This window comes from Chlorocebus sabaeus, chromosome 2 (genome assembly GCF_047675955.1).
Source record: "Chlorocebus sabaeus isolate Y175 chromosome 2, mChlSab1.0.hap1, whole genome shotgun sequence".
Classification (NCBI taxonomy): domain Eukaryota; kingdom Metazoa; phylum Chordata; class Mammalia; order Primates; family Cercopithecidae; genus Chlorocebus; species Chlorocebus sabaeus.
The window spans coordinates 90,406,673-90,423,467 of NC_132905.1; the positions used below are offsets into that span (position 1 = coordinate 90,406,673).

General features: G+C 39.7%; 1 protein-coding gene across 1 annotated transcript in view; it reads left to right on the forward strand.

Annotated features, from left to right (window-relative positions):
* The window catches only part of MORC3 (MORC family CW-type zinc finger 3), a 54,932-nt gene that overhangs the window by 18,787 nt on the left and 19,350 nt on the right, over nucleotides 1-16,795 (forward strand). The window contains exons 6-10 of the mRNA XM_007967611.3: nucleotides 1,678-1,825; nucleotides 3,860-3,988; nucleotides 4,194-4,313; nucleotides 8,493-8,590; nucleotides 15,460-15,564. Coding sequence (XP_007965802.1) covers nucleotides 1,678-1,825; nucleotides 3,860-3,988; nucleotides 4,194-4,313; nucleotides 8,493-8,590; nucleotides 15,460-15,564 — 600 coding nt within the window. The remainder of the gene's footprint in view (nucleotides 1-1,677; nucleotides 1,826-3,859; nucleotides 3,989-4,193; nucleotides 4,314-8,492; nucleotides 8,591-15,459; nucleotides 15,565-16,795) is intronic.

Below are 16,795 nucleotides of genomic sequence, written 5' to 3' on the forward strand. Positions count from 1 at the left end.
GTGATCCACCTGCCTCGGCCTCCCAAAATGCTGGGATCACAGGCATGAGCCACTGCACTCAGCCAAAAAAAATAAAATTTTCTATCCCTGCCATTCAGTCTCTGTTAGCACTCCATTCTGTCTCATTTATTCCACCCTGTCTTCTCAAAAAAAGAAAAGAGAAAAAAAGCAATGAGAAGAGAAATTTAGGAGGATAAATCTTTCTTCATTGTGTCCATTACTTAAAGCTAAAAGTGATGTAACACCTGATGAGAAAAGTAATATAGGTGAGATTTTTGCGTTGCTAAAATTAATCCTTTATCTTTGTGAGGATAAAATCCTTCACAAATAAATTTTAAAATTTAAGACTAATGTCTAATATTGAAAAATCTAAGACATACCGAATCACAGGAATAAAGCACAGGGTAGTGATAAGACTAAAGAACTGAAAAAACTTGTGCTATTCTGATACCTGAATTCATTTTTCATGCTTTCACTTCCCTACCCCTCCTTCTTCTGGAGGATTTTTTCAGTTATACTTTCTAATTGTAGATTCATGTGTAGTTGTAAGAAGTAATACAGAGATCTCATGTACACTTTATCCAGTTTCCCCTGGTGGTAACATCTAACAAAACTGTAGTACAGTAGTGCTAGTGCTATTGATATCGACAGGATTTTGACATTGATACAGTCAGGATGCAGGACACTTTAGTCATCACAGGAATCCCTCATGTTGCCATTTTATGGCCATACCCACTTCCCTCCTAACCCCACTCCTTCCTTAATCCCTGGCAACCTCTAATCTGTTCTCTATTTCTATAATTTTGCCATTTTAAGAATATTACATAAACAACATGGAAACCTTTCGGGATTGACTTTTTTCACTTAGCATAACTTTTTGATATTTTCCAGGTTCTTGTATGTATAGACACCTTTTTCTTTTCTTTCTTTTTTTTGGGATGGAGTTTTGCTCTTCCCCCAGGGTGGAGTGAAGTAGCACCATCTCGGCTCACTGCAACCTCCGCCCACTGGGTTCAAGTGATTGTGCTGCCTCAGCCTCTTGAGTAGCTGGGATTATAGGCACCCGCCATCATGCCCAGCTGATTTTTGTATTTTTAGTAGAGACAGGGTTTTGCCATATTGGCCAGGCTGGTCTTGAACTTCTGACCTCAGGTGATCCACGTGCCTCAGCCTCCCAAAGTGCTGGGATTACAGGTGTGAGCCACCACACCCAGCCAGTTTGCACCTTTTTCTTGTTGAGTAGTATTTCATTGTATGTGTGGAACCCAGTGTGTTTACCTATTCAAGACATCTGGATTTATAGTTTTGGGATATTACAAATAAAGCTGTAAACATTTGTGTACATGGTTTTGTGGGAATATAGTCTTCATTTTTCTGAAATAAATACCCGGCATGTAATTGCTGTATCATATAGTACTTGAGTTTTATTTTCTAAGAAATGCCAGACTGTTTTACTGAGTGTTTTCCTACTAGCAATGTACACGTGATACAGTTTCTCCACATCTTCCAGGATCCGTTTTCTTTTTTTTTCTCTTGCCTTTGCACCCCCAGTCCCCCACTGACATGCACCATGTGTAGGTTTATTTATTTGCTTACCTTTTTAATGGCTTACAGTGTTTGCTTTCTTATCTTGCTGTGAAGTTAAGTTTTGGTTCTTTCTAAAAAATTTTTTTGCAGCTACAAAAATGCAACGGAGTTCGATTTTGAAAAGGATAAATATGATATCAGAATTCCTGAGGATTTAGATGAGATAACAGGGAAGAAGGGGTATAAGAAGCAGGAAAGGATGGACCAGATTGCCCCTGAGAGTGACTATTCCCTGAGGGTATGTATTCAACTCTCTTTGTAGAAGTGAGAAAATCATTGAATCATGGTAGTATTAGGAATGCTCATGTTACCTACTTGTGATATAAAGGCTACCAGTGCTCTCTGAATGAAAGTATCTCAGACATGAACCAGCTTAGTTAAACTTTTCATTAGCACACTGGTTGATTTATTTGCTTAGAAACCCTTTTTAAATTGTAAAGTCGTCAGGCCTAACAATGCTTGTAGTTTTTACTATATGCTGACATTATTATCATATTAGAATCAGTATATTATTATTATATTAATCAGTGTATGGTGGCCAGACTAATTAATTCAACAGACAACAAATTCAAAATCTTATTAAATTTAACGTATTTGCCTGTGCGCGGTGGTTCACACCTGTAATCCCACCACTTTGGGAGGCCAAGATGGGTGGATCACAAGGTCAGGAGTTCAAGACCAGCCTGGCCAGGATTCTGAAACCCCGTCTCTACTAAAAATACAAAAATTAGTCGGGCGCGGTGGCAGACACTTGTAATCCCAGCTACTCGGCAGGAAAATCGCTTGAACCTGGAGGTGGGGCAAGAGGGGGCGGAGGTTGCAGTGAGCCGAGATTGCACCACTGCACTCCAGCCTGGGTGACAGAGTGAGACTCCATCACTCACACAAAAAAATTTAACGTGTTCTAGAATATGTACCTTAATTGTCCTCCTAAAGCAATAAATTATAGACTATAGATAGATAAGGCACATTAATATAATTTTGTGATAAATGCCTCTAGGATTTTCCCTTTAGAAATGAGGTTTTTGTTGTTTTTCTTTTTGGAGATTAGGTCTTTGGGTGTCACTCTCTCAGCCAGGCTGGAGGGCAGCAGTGCGATCTTGGCACTAACTTTATGATACTAACTTTATGCTTGATTTCTTTCTTTCTTTTTTTTTTTGAGACAGTCTCACTCTGTTACCCAGGCTGAAGTGCAGTGGCGTGATCTTGGCTCACCATGGCCTCCAGCTCCTGGGTTCAAGCGCTTCTTCTGGCACAGCTCCCTGTGTAGCCAGGACTACAAGCATGCGCCACCCTGCCTGGCCAATTTTTGTATTTTTAGTAGAGATGGGGTTTCACTATGTTAGCCAGGCTTGTCCTGAACTCCTGACCTCGTTATCCGCCTGCCTTGGCCTCCCAAAGTTCTGGGATTACAGGCTTGAGCCACCTAGCCTGGCCACTTTTTGCTTTATTTCTTGTGTTAATATAATTCTCTAATCCCAAGTTGTGGATGTATTTGACATTTACAGATTTTCCATGTAATTTTTGCTAAGGTCTTAGCAATTACAGTATTAGTAATAGTAATAGTAAATAGTAATTTTACTATTTACTAAAATAGTAAATAGCAGATATTTACTATTCCTTGATGTATCCTAATGTGTTCCTAGTGTTGAAAGTCTTACTCAAGTACAAAACAAGTTCAGAGGCAGCCAGAGAAGATGGTATGGTTTTAGTACACTACAAAATACAATGCTTTTTAAATGACACAAAGCACCACTTCTTTTGAAATCAAGAGTCAGGAAAAGTAAGAGAAATGTTTAAGTTTTAGTTCCGTGTTGAATCTTTTTTTTTTTTTTTTTTTGAGGTGTAGGTCTCCCTCTGTCGCCCACACTGGAGTGCAGTGGTGTGATCTCGGCTCACTGCAGCCTCCACCTCCGTACTTTACAGAAAAATCAGAAAATGTACTTTTTTGTACATATATACATTTTTTAAAATTAAAATGTCATACCATATGTGCCGTTTTGTAATCTTTTTCACTCAGTAATATTAACTATATCAGTGTCTATGTAGATCAGTTGATTGTATTCTGCAAGTCATTTTTACTGGCTGCGGTATATTGAGCTTATTTTTAATGAAAAACAACCAAATCAGAATAACATACAGCCTTAGTCTATTTTATTGAAGAGTCAATTGGTCTTTTATCAAGTTAATAGGAGAGCTTCTGTGTAAATCCGTGTCTAAGTAATGGTGAGCAAATCTGTAGATACTAGCTTCTTGTTATGTTATTTTACAGGCTTATTGCAGTATATTATATCTAAAGCCAAGAATGCAGATCATCCTACGTGGACAGAAAGTGAAGACGCAGCTGGTTTCGAAGAGTCTTGCCTATATCGAACGTGATGTTTATCGACCCAAATTTTTAGTATCCTTTTTCTTTTTATGATTCCTTATAGAGATACGTTAGTCAGGTGTATTCTCTTTTGCCCCTTTCACCTTATATGCTGATAGGGATTCTAGTCTGCTCTAGCTTTGCCCTCCTTTTGTGCTTTTGGACTTATTAAATAATGAAATAGGATGATTTGAATTGAGTGAGGTATTGTGTTCAAAATTTACCTTAATATCTTAAGTCTAAAACAGTGAGAATTACTTTTGGATTCAACTGCAGAAATAAAGATCATTATGGGATAATGATGTATCACAGAAATAGACTCATCAAAGCTTATGAAAAAGTTGGATGTCAGTTAAGGGTAAGCTTTATTTTTTATTTGAAAAGAAAATGTTTATTTTCCACAAAAGTTAGGATAATATACACTCTTGGGTCAAATGTTAAATAATTTTATTGTACCTTTTTGCCTATGGCTTTTTAATGTACATTTGTAAAAAATAACGTTAGTATGGTATGTGAACTTTCTTTTCTTTTTTTTTTTTTGAGACAGGGTCTCACTCTTGCCCAGGCTTCAGTGCAGTGGTGCAATCTTGGCTCAACTCACTGCCATGTTCACCTTCTGGGTTAAAGCGATTCTCCTGCCTCAGCCTCCCAAGTAGCTGGGACTACAGGCGCATGCCACCATGCCTGTTTTTTGTTTTGTTTTGTTTTGTTTTTTCATTTAGACAGTCTCGCTCTGTCGCCCAGGCTGGAGTGCAGTGGTGAGATCTCGACTCACTGCAGCCTCCGTCTTCCAGGTTCAAGGAATTCTCCTGCCTGAGCCTTCCAAGTAACTGGGACTACAGGCAGGTACCGCCACGCCTGGCTAATTTTTGTATTTTTAGTAGAGACGGGGTTTCACTATGTCAGCCAACGTGGTCTTGATCTCCTGACCTGGTGATCCGCCCATCTTGGCCTACCAAAGTTCTGGGATTACAAGTGTGAGCCACCGCACTCAGCCAATTGTTTTGTGTTTTTAGTAGAGACGGGATTTCACCATGTTGGCCAGGCTTGTCCCAAACTCCTGACTTCAGATGATCCACCCCTCTTGGCCTCCTAAAGTGCTGAGATTACAGGCGTGAGCCCCCATGCCCGGCTTTATTTTTATTTCTTGAGAGACTCTGTGCCTGGCTGGAGTGCAGTGGCACAATTTTGGCTCACTGCAACCTCCGACTCCCAGGTTCAAGTGATCCTTGCACCTTAGCCTCCTGAGTAGCTGTGACTACAGGTTCATGTCAGCACCTTAATTTCTTTTGTTTATTTATTTATTTGTTTTTTGAGATGGAGTCTTACTCTGTCACCCAGGCTGGAGTGCAGTGGTGTGATGTCAGCTCACTGCAACCTCTGCCTCCCTGGTTCAAGCTATTCTCGGGCCTCAGCCTCCCAAGTAGATGGGACTACCAGCGTGTGCCACCACTCCTGGCCAAATTTTGTATTTTTAGTAGAGACAAATTGTTGACCAGGCTGGCCTCAAACTCCTGACCTCAAGTGATCCACCCACCTCAGGCTTTCAGTGTGCTCAGATTACAGGCCTGAGCCCTTGTGCCTGGCCTATTACATTAATTTCGTATTTGATACTGAACAGCCCTGAGGTGGGGACAGAATATTTCTTTTATCCCTATTTGATGCATAAGAAAGTTGAGGACCAGACACAGTGACTCTTTCCTGTAATCCTAGCACTTCATGTGGCTGAGGTAGGAGGATTGCTTGAGGTCAGTACTTCAAGACCAGCTTGGGCAACATACCAAGTCTCTATCTCAGCTGAGTATGGTGCTTCACACCTGTAATCCTAGCACATTTGAGAGATCAAGGCCAGGGGATTGCTTGAGCCCAGGAGTTCAAGACCAGCCTGGGCAATGGGGCAAAACCCTGTCTGTACAAAAAAATACAAAAATTAGCTGGGCCTGGTGGGTCCCAGCTACTCAGGAGGCTGAGGTGGGAGGATTGCTTGAGCCCAAGAAGTTGAGGCTGTAGTGAGCCAAAATTGTGCCTCTGCTTTTCAGTCTAGGCAACAGGGTGAGACCCTATCACAAACAAACACACACAAAAACACTGTCTCTACAAAACAACAAAAACAAATTAGCCATGTGTGGTTGTACGTCCTTGTAGTCCCGGTTATTTGGGAGGCTGAGGTGGGAGAGTGCTTGAGCCCTGGAGTTTGAGGCTGCACTGAGCTATGATTTTGCCCCTGTACTTCAGCCTGGGCAGCAGAGTGAGGCCCTGTCTCTTAAATTAAAAAAAAAAAAGAAAAGAAAAGAAATTGGGGCTAATAATAAATAGATGAAGCAACTTGTCTAAGACATAACAGCCTGGATCTCAGACAGAAACACATCATTTAGCTGCGTTTGGATATGGATCCAGTGTATATTTTTAAGATTTTGGTGATAATTCTTTATCTTTATTCTGAGTTTTTTGTAGAATGATGTGAGCTCTACACGGTATAACAATGTGGATTCACCTTGAATATCACTTAACAGGGGTTCTGACTCTGCTTCACCTACTTTATATGGCATGAGCCCAAATATAGCATATTTGCAGAAGTAAATGAACTTTATATCTACTGCAGAATGTAAATTTTTTTCTTTTATCACTTATGAATCTGACTTAACCAAGATACATAGCCCATTTTCCCAACCGAGTTAAATTTGCACTGTGTGTATTTCCTAGTTAAGCTTGACCTTGTAAAAATAGGCTGTTACAGCTAAATTACAATGTTAGTCTTTACCAGATGATGGACTGGGCCTGGTATTTGCATTCTGTGGATTCAGTAAGCATTAAATAAGTATCAGATACCCATCGTGATTTGCTGTGCTGGGTGCTCAGCATAAAAAGTTGATAAAATACAGAGCATGCCCTCAAAGCTCAGTTTTGTGAGGGGACTGTGGAACATCCTTGGAAGCATCAGAAAAGGCTTCTTAGAGAAAGTGTTGATTGAGATGAGTCTCAGTTGACTTCACTGTGCTGCAAAGTCTGGAAGGGCTTTCCAGGGAGAGACAGCATGCGCAAAGGCAGAGAAAGAGGCGTCTGAGAGTATGACATCATAAAGGGAGTAATTTGCTGTGGCTAGACCATAATTTTAAGGGGAGAACAGAGGAATGAGAGAGACAGGATAAGGCTGGAAGGAAGATGGATAAGAACCACAGATAGAAGGATCTTGTTATTACTGTAGTTTACAAATAGTCTGAAATGGTGAACCTGATGGTTTTTAATAGAGCAGAATTAGGATTAGTTGTATGGTTTGGCTTATAGTTGTGTTTATAAAAATGTTCATTTCATGAGTTACACATTATTTTACTTTTTTCTTCATAGGCTAAGAAGTATAGCGACAATCATGAACAAAATATACTGGTTAGTCACATGTAGATAATCAGAAGATGACTCATATACTTTGAGTTCAACATTTTAGCTAGCAGATTTTAAAAAATAACTAATTTAACCAACCTAGGTTTTTATTTCATCATTAGCAACTGGATACCTTACTTTGAATTTTTATCTCACAAACTTATGGAATATTGCCTTTCAGAGTCTTAGCTAGTCACTACAAATCAAGATGAATTATTTGTGGTTTCTGTTCTCTAAGAAATTGTACCCTAGTAAAAGTAGTTCTCTTTTCCTTTTTTTCTTTTTGAGAGATGGAGTTTTGCTCTTGTTGCCCAGGCTGGAGTGCAGTGGCACGATCTCGGCTCACTGCAACCTCCACCTCCCAGGTTGAAGCGATTCTCCTGCCTCAGCCTCCTCAGTAGCTGGGATTACAGGTGCGCGCCACCATGCCTGGCTAATTTTTTGTATTTTTAGTAGAGATGGGATTTCACCATGTTGGCCAGGTTGTTCTCGAACTCCTGACCTCAGGTGATCTGCCCACCTCGGCCTCCCAAAGTGCTGGGATTACAGGCGTGAACCATCACGCCCGGCAGGTAGTCCTTTTTCTCTTGTATAAATTGGGGATGATAATACTTGTCTAAATGGATACTTGTCGACAATCAAAGGGTTTTTGAGGAAGGCTCTAGTGTATTTAGAAATTAACTCCCAGGAAAATAAATCACCTACCAGTGTTTTTTTCAGTCTAAATTTGATGAGAATTGGCTGGGCACGGTGGCTCATTCCTGTAATGCCAGCACTTTGGGAGGCCGAGGCTGGTGGATTGCTTGAGACTAGCCATGGTGAAACCCTGTCTCTACAAAAAATAGAAAAATTAGCTGGGTTTGGTGGTGCGTGCCTGTACTTCCAGCTACTCAGGAGGCTGAGGCAACGAGAGTCACCTGAGCTTGGGAGGCCTCTTGGCTTTTACAGTGACCCAAGATCATGCCACTGCACTCCAGCCTGCGTGGCCGAATGAGACTCTGTCTCAAAAAATAAAAATAGAAATAAAAATAAAAATACATAAATGTGATGAGAATCATGCAAGATAAAATACAGGAAAATACTCAAATTATAATTCTTTAAAGGTAATTTGAACATCATGTCTTATGCTTAAAATGCTGATTTCATTTTATTTTTTCAGGCAAACAACATGGGTGTTGGAGTGGTTGGAATTATAGAGTGTAATTTCCTTAAGCCAACTCATAATAAACAAGATTTCGACTATACTAATGAGTACAGGTATGTTACCTATTTAAATTATTGACTGAGGTTCCTAGGAAATGGATTACCAAGAAAGCAGGAACTACGCTATTTTCTGCGAATCTCAGAAATACCTTATTAGTAAAGAAAGGTTTGAATATGCATATGCTACTTGTGATGGTGTAGGTTACAATTCCTAGAATGGAAGATGGTTATATTAGTTTTCTATGTAAGTCCCTTACCTACCCATTTTCTTAAAGTTTGATAATGTAATTATAATTTTGTAATTAAAATAAAAAATCCACAAGGTGGCAAAACATTTAAGAGAAGTTATGCAGGTGTTTTGAAAATAAACTTTAAAAAGAAGTCAATAATTTAAATAGGTAAATAGAGGGCCTGGCCAATGCTGGCCTATTGACATGGTCTCTGGTTGACATAGGGTGTGTGGATAGGCTGGAGCTGGTCTGTAGAGGGTGCCTTATGTTGTTGGAGCTAGCAGAAGACTGCTGGTGGGCAGAGCATGGCCTGGTGGGCACAGCTGAAGCTCCTCTGGGAGGTCACTGGGCCCTAGCAAAATAGTAACAGAGTACCAGAACTTGGGCTAGATTTGGAGCCTAGAGATACTAAATTGGTAACTGACTCAATCAAAAAAGTCAGCCGGGTGTGGTGGCTCATGCCTGTAATCCTAGCACCAAGGGGGTCCAAAGGTGGGCAAATTGCTTGAGCTCAGAAGTTTGAGACCAGCTGAGCAACATGGCAAAACCCTCTCTCTACCAAAAAATTAGCCAGGTGTGGTGGCATGTGCCTATGGTCCCAGCTACTCAGGAGGCTGAGGTGGGAGGGTTGTTTGAGCCTGGGGAGGTGGAGTGTGCAGTGAGCCGAGATGGTGCCACTGTACTCCTACGCAGATGACAAAGATCGATCCCATCTTAGGAAGAGAAAGGCCAGGTACAGTGACTCACATCTGTAATCTCAGCACTTTAGTAGGCCAGTGCAGGAGGATCGCTTGAGCTGAGGAGTTTGAGACCAGCCTGGGCAACATAGTGAGAGCTTATCTCTACAGAAAATAAAAAAATGAGGTGGGAGGATCACTTGAGCTTGGGAGATTGAGGCTGCAGTGAGCTGTGATTGTGTCTCTGCATTCCCGCCTGGGTGAAAAAAAAAATCTACACACCCTGCCTAAAAAAAAAAAAAAATCCAAAAAGTTGTTCTTTGGTAGGACTAATAAAGTCTATAAGCATTTGGCAAGACTGATTAAGGAAAAAGAGTAGAAGATACAAATCATCAATATTAGAAATGAAAAAGAAGAAATTACTACAGAGCCTCCAGACATGAAACATTAAGCAGATAGCACAAATACATTTTCTCCATTTTAGATGACATGGAGACATTCCTTTGAAATTGAATCAGTTTTTAGAAAACGTCCCACATATTAAATTCAAACATTTAAGGAAGAAGTGGCATCAGTCTTTTTATTAAAAAAAAAAAAAAAACTATTTAAAACAATATATAATAGTTCATTTGTATGGAATACATGTGATATTTTGGTACAAGCTTACAACATGTAATGATCAAGTCAGGGTTACTGGGATATCCATCACTTCAGGCAGTTGCCATGTTTTGTGTTAGGAACATGCCAATTTTACTCTTCTAGTTACTTTGAAATATATGTATAAGATGTTATTGTTAACTACAGTTGTCCTTTTTTTTTTTTTTTTGGAGACTGAGTCTCACTCTGTCACCAGGCTGGAGTGCAGTGGCCTCTCAGCTCATTGCAACCTCCGCCTCTTGGATTCAAGTGATTCTCCTTCCTCATCCTCCCGAGTAGCTGAGACTATAGGCACGCACCACCATGCCCAGCTAATTTCCTGTATTTTTAGTAGAGACCGGGTTTACCATGTTGATCAGAATGGTCTTGATTTCTTGACCTCATGATCCTCCTGCCTTGGCCTCCCAAAATGCTGGGATTACAGGTGTCAGCCACCGCGCCTGGCCCAGTTGTCCTATTGTGCTACCAAATACTGGATCTTATTCCTTCTATTAACTGTATTTTTATACTCATTAGCCAACCCATCTTTATTTCCCTCTCCTCACTACCTGTCCCAGCCTCTGGTAACCCTCATTCTACTCTCTATGTCCTGAGGTCAGTATTTTTTAGCTCTCATATATGAATGAGAATATGAGATATTTGGCTTTCTATACCTGACTGACTTCACTTAACGGAATGTCCTTCAGGTATATCCATTTACATCCATGTCATTACAAATGAAGCATTTTTGTGGTTGAATAATATTCCATTGTGTGTATGTACCATAGTTTCTTTATTCATTTATTCGTTAATGGATGCTGACAAGGATGTGGAGAAAGGGGAACCCTTGTACACTATTAGTGGGAAAGTAAATTAGTATAGTTGCTTTGGAGAATAGGATGGAGGTTCCTCAAGAAAACTAATAATAGACTTACCATATGACTGAGTAATCACATGGCTGGATAAATATCCAAAAGAAAGGAAATCAGCATATTCGAAGAGATACCTGCACTCATGTTTATTGCAGCACTGTTCACAATAGTCAAAGGTTTTATGAAGCCACATAACCTTGATGATAAGCTCAAGAGTACAGGAAAGGAAATTTATGTCAATCTCTTATCATAGAATTAAAAGTCTTAATTAAAATATTGGTAAATACCATCCAGTACACGCTAAAAGAATAATACCATTAAAACCAAGTGGGCTGTGTTCTAAGACAACATGGGTGGTTTTAATGTAAGAAATGAGTATAGTCATCATATTGATGTTAAATAAGAGAAAGCTCTTATGGTCATCTACGTAGAGAAAAAGCACTTGCGATTATTTTTAAAAGGAACACTTACAAAAACTGTGACTCAAAGGGCATAACAACAGAGTATTTACACACACACATATCAAGCAACATTACTAATGGGGAACAATTGATAGCTTTCCCTGGAAGGGTGGCAAAGAGTTAAGGATATCAGCTATTCACTAATGCTCTTGAGGAAATAACTAATGTAATAAGGCCAGGAAAAAAGGGGGTGTTGAAAAGGAAGACATAAAGCTCTGTTACAGGTTGAGTATCCTTATCTGAAATCTTTGGGACCGGAAGTGTTTTGGTTTGGATTTTTTGTATTTTGCAATGTTTGCATTATAACTACTGGTTGAGCATCGCAGATCTGAAAATATGAAATCCGAAGTGCTTTGATGAGCATTTCCTTTGAGTATCAGGTTGGTACTCAAAAAGTTTCAGATTTGGAGCAGTTTGGATTTTTGGATTTGGGATGTTCAACTTGTACCCGTAGGTGACAACGTTAAGTACCATTGACCCTTGAACAGCACAGTGGTTAGGGGGACTGACTACCCCTCAGTCAAAGATCTACACATAATTCCCCAGAACCTTAACCTGCTGTTGAATGGAAGCCTTACTGATAGCATAAATAATTGATTGAGCTGGGGATGGTGGCACCCATCTATAGTCCCAGCTACCCAGGATGCTCGAGGCAGAATGATCATGTGAGCCTAGGAGTTTGAAGCTGCAGTGAGCTGTGATAGTGCCACTGCTTTCCAGCCAGGGCGACAGAGCAAGACCTTGTCTCTTAAAAAAAAAGGAAAACGATCTATTAACATGTATTTCATATGTTAAATATATACTGTATTCTTAAAATAAGCTAATGGAAAAAAACGTTATTAAGAAAACCATGACCAGGTGCTGTGGCTCAGGCCGGTGCGGTGGCTCACACCTGTAATCCTAGCACTTTGGAAAGCACTGAATCCTAGCCACTAGACCACCAGGGAACCACAATCCCAGCACTTTGGGAGGCTGAGGCAGGTAGATCACTTGAGATCAGGAGTTCGAGACCAGACTGGCTAACATGGTGAAACCCCATCTCTACTATTTTATTTATTTTTTTCTGAGATGGAGTCTCTGTCATCCAGTCTGGAGTGCAGTGGCACAGCCTCCCGGGTTCAAGCAGTTCTCCCTATCTCAGCCTCCCAAGTAGCTGAGATTACAGGCTCTTGCCACCAAGCCCGGCTAAATTTTGTATATCTATATCTATATATATATATATATTTTTTTAGTGAAGATAGAGTTTTGCCATGTTGGCCAGGGTGGTCTCTAACTCATGACCTTAGGTGATCCGGTCACCTTGGCCTCCCAAAGTGCTGGAATTACGGGTGTGAGCCACCACTCCCGGTCCCATCTCTACTGAAAATACAAAAATTATCCAGGCATGGGAGTGGGCACCTGTAATCCCAGCTCCTTGGGAGAACCGCTTGAACTTGGAAGGTGGAGGCGGCAGTGAGCCTAAATCACGCCATTGTGCCCTAGACTGGGTGACAGAGCGAGACCCTGTCTCCAAAGAAAAAAGAAAAGAAAACCAAAAACAAAGAAAATCATAAGAGAAAATATATTTACTATTTATTAAGTGGAAGTGGTTCATATGTCTTCATCCTTGTAGTCTTCATGTTGAGTAGGCTGAGGAAGAAGGGAGATTGGTTTTGCCATGGCACGGGAAGAGGTGGAAGGCAAGGCAGGCACACTCAGTTTAATTTTTACACATTGTAATTTCTGTCTGACTTTTTAACAGTTTTATTTTCTTTCTTTTTTTTTTTTTTTTGAGACAGAGCCTCGCTCTGTTGTCCAGATCTCGGCTTGCTGCAACCTCCGCCTCCCGGGTTCAAGCAATTCTTCTGCCTCAGCCTCCTGAGTAGCTAGGACTACAGGCCCGTGCCACCACACCCGGCTCATTTTTGTATTTTTAGTAGAGATGGGGTTTCCCCATATTGGCCAGGCTGGTCTTGAACTCCTGACCTTGAGATCTGCCTGCCTCGGCCTCCCAAAGTGCTGGGATTACAGGCATGAGCCACCATGCCCAGTGCATTTTTATTTTACTAAAAATATCTCTGTACAGTACCAATCCTTCTTCCACTGTCTGCTTCAGTTTCAGTGCCTGTATCATAGAAGTGTCCATATTGTAAAAGAAGTCAAAAGCAGTCTTGAATAATTGGAACCCAACTGCTGGATTGTCTAATGTCAATTTGTTGTCTGGGCACTGCTTCTTCTGTCTTCTTCCTCACTGTCTAACACTGGTTCAGAAACACTCATCTCCATCAAGTCGGCTTCAGTTGATTTCCTCAGGTGTGGTGTCTGTTCGCTCTTGAATTCCTGCAGTATCCATATCTTGAAACTTTTTGCCCTCTACCTTTTTTTTCCTGTATATCCACAATCTCTCTGATGATTTCCTCAGTTGGCTCTCTTGTAAATGCTGTGAAGTCATGCACAACATGTGAACAGCAGGAATTTGTTTTGAACTTGATTTCTTTCACAGCCTTTTCTGTACTAATAATGGCATCTTCAGTGGTGTCGTTACTCTAGACTTTCATGATGTTTTCTCTGTCGGAGTTGTCTTTCACAGCGTTAACAACCTTTTCCATAGACTTGCTGTGTGTAGTGAGCCTTAAAGGTCTTATGACCCCCCCTTACACCCTCTTATGATCTAGAGGCAGAATTAGAGATGTGTTTTGGGACAAGTAGACCACTTGGATGCCTTTGGTGTTGAACTCATGGGGTTATGGGTGGCCAGGGTACCTTGTCCAATATCAAAAGAACTGTAAAAGGCAGTCCTTTACTGGCAAGTTAATTCCTGACTTCAGGAACAAAGCATCAATGGAAGCAGTCAGAAAAAGGGTTTCTCATGTAGGCCTTCTGTTTGTGCAACCAAAAGACTGGCAGCTGGTGTTTGTCTTTTCTCTTCAAGGCTTGAGGGTTAGCATCTTTATAGATAACGGCAGTCCTGATCATAAACCTGACTACATTTGCACAAAGCAGTAGGGTTAGCCTGTCCCTTCTTGGACTTAAATCCTGGTTTATGCTCCTCTTTTTTGCTAATAAGTGTTCTTTGTGGCATTTTTTCCCAGAATAGAGTACTTTTGTCTACATTAAACACCTGTTCAAACAGGCTGGGCATGGTGGCTCATCCCTGTAATCCCAGCACTTTGGGAGGCTGAGACAAAAAAATAGCTTGAGGCCAGGAATTCGAGAGCAGCCTGGGCAAAAAAATAAGACCCTGTCTCTACAAAAAAATAAAAAATAAAAAAATTAGGTGAGGTGGCAAGTGCCTGTAGCCCCAGCTATTCAGGAGGCTCAACCTACATATCAAGCAATTTAGACTTTTTCTTGTATTATGACTTTGCTTCTTGGAAAACAGCTAGCATCACTAGTGGCAGTTTGTGTGGATCCTGTGGTGTTATTCAAGGTTTACAGGATTGCACTAAATGATTTTTACTGCAATACAAAATTTCTTGGAGATGCTTACGTGGAGATAAGCATGTCATAAGGCACTTGAAGCAAATAAAACACTTCAGCTCACCAAAATAGCAACAGGAGGTGGCTATGAAATTATTATAATAGTACTGTGTGTACTATAATTAATCTTATGCAGTTATAATTCTAAGACTGCATCTTTGTTTACATTTCTGACTGCAAATGAAACCACCTACAGTCTGTATATGCTTAAGTCTTGATGAATTTTAACTTTTTAAATAGCTTTGTGTATATTTTATGGTAGTAAATTATAAAATAGACTAGTATTTGCATGTTTTATGCATTCATGACATATCTAACTTATTCTTAAGTTTTTGGATATTTCTGGGCAATGCAGATTGTGCAAGTTTTTTTCAAATTGTTATAACTTTCTAAAAAATTTTCTGATTTATTGAAAGAAAATTTTATATAAGTGCAGTTCAAACCTGTGTTGTTCAAGGGTCACCTGTACCTTGAATGTTCTTTATTAACTATATATTTTGGAGTTTTTTTACTCATTACTAGATTATTTATGATTTATGTTTGAAAAGAATATTTTTCTTAAATTGATTTTATGATTTACTTTTTAAGACTTACAATAACAGCACTAGGAGAAAAGCTGAATGATTACTGGAATGAAATGAAAGTGAAGAAAAATACAGAATATCCTCTAAATTTGCCAGTTGAAGATATACAGTAAGTACATTTTTTAAAAATATCAATCAACTCACTTAGATATCAAGATGTGGTATGAGAGAGTAAAGGGATTGTACAATGTTTCACAAACTTAGGATTGTAACTCATAGTAAGGAATAAATTCTGCAACATGAATTAGCACACTGCAAAATCAGTGAATAGAATGTAAACATGTATACATGTACACAAAACATTCATAAAACAATGTTTACCCATATGTGATGCATGTTAATGTTATTTCATTTTAAGATGCTATGAATGGATTATATAATAGTTTGAAAAACACTGGTGTAGTGTATCATTAGAATGAGGGGACTGAAACCCATCTTGAATTCATATTCTCATTCCACTTAAGTAGCCATGTGACATTCAACATATTACTTGGCCTCTTGTAAGCCTCCATTTTCTTGTGTATAAAATGGGAACATTAAGAGCATTTGCCTCCTTGAATTATGTGAATTAAATAATATGCCTGACAGGTACTTAGTAACACATCATGTGATAATAGTCCTATAAATGAATGAATGAACAATATCTATGTGTTCTTTATCTGTGTATTCTTTATACATTATTATACATAATTTATACATTGTGTATATTACTCATAATTTATACATTATTACAAAGATAACCAAGATATATAATGAAAAACAAGAAAAGATGCAGCTCAGTTTATAGGCTTCCCATTGTACTTTTCAATTTTTTTATATTTAAAAAAGTTTTATACAGATGGGATCTCACTGTGTTTCCCAAGCTGGTCTCAATGTCCTGGGTTCAGGTGCCTCACACCCAAAGTACTGGGATTATAGGCATGAGCCGCCGTGCCCAGCTTGTATTTTTTTAATGTGTCAGTATACACATGCATACTTTATAAGCATAGAAAATTTCTGCCAGTATTTTAAAAATTAACAGTGGTAATCTCCTGAGACAAGGAGTTTATAAAGTATAAAGTTATGCTTTATAAATCTCTGGATTGTTTTGAAGTTTTGGGTTGGGTTGGTTGGTTGGTTGGTTGGATTTTTTTTTGGTTTCTTGTTTTTTGTTTTTTGAAATGGAGCCTCACTCTGTCACCTAGGCTGAAGTGCAGTGGTGTAATCTCAGCTCACTGCAACCTGCACCTCCTGGGTTCAAGCAATTCTGCTTCAGCTTCCTGAGGAGCTAGGACAACAGGCGTGCAACACCACGCCCGGCTAATTTTTGTATTTTTAGTAGAGATGGGGTTTCACCATGT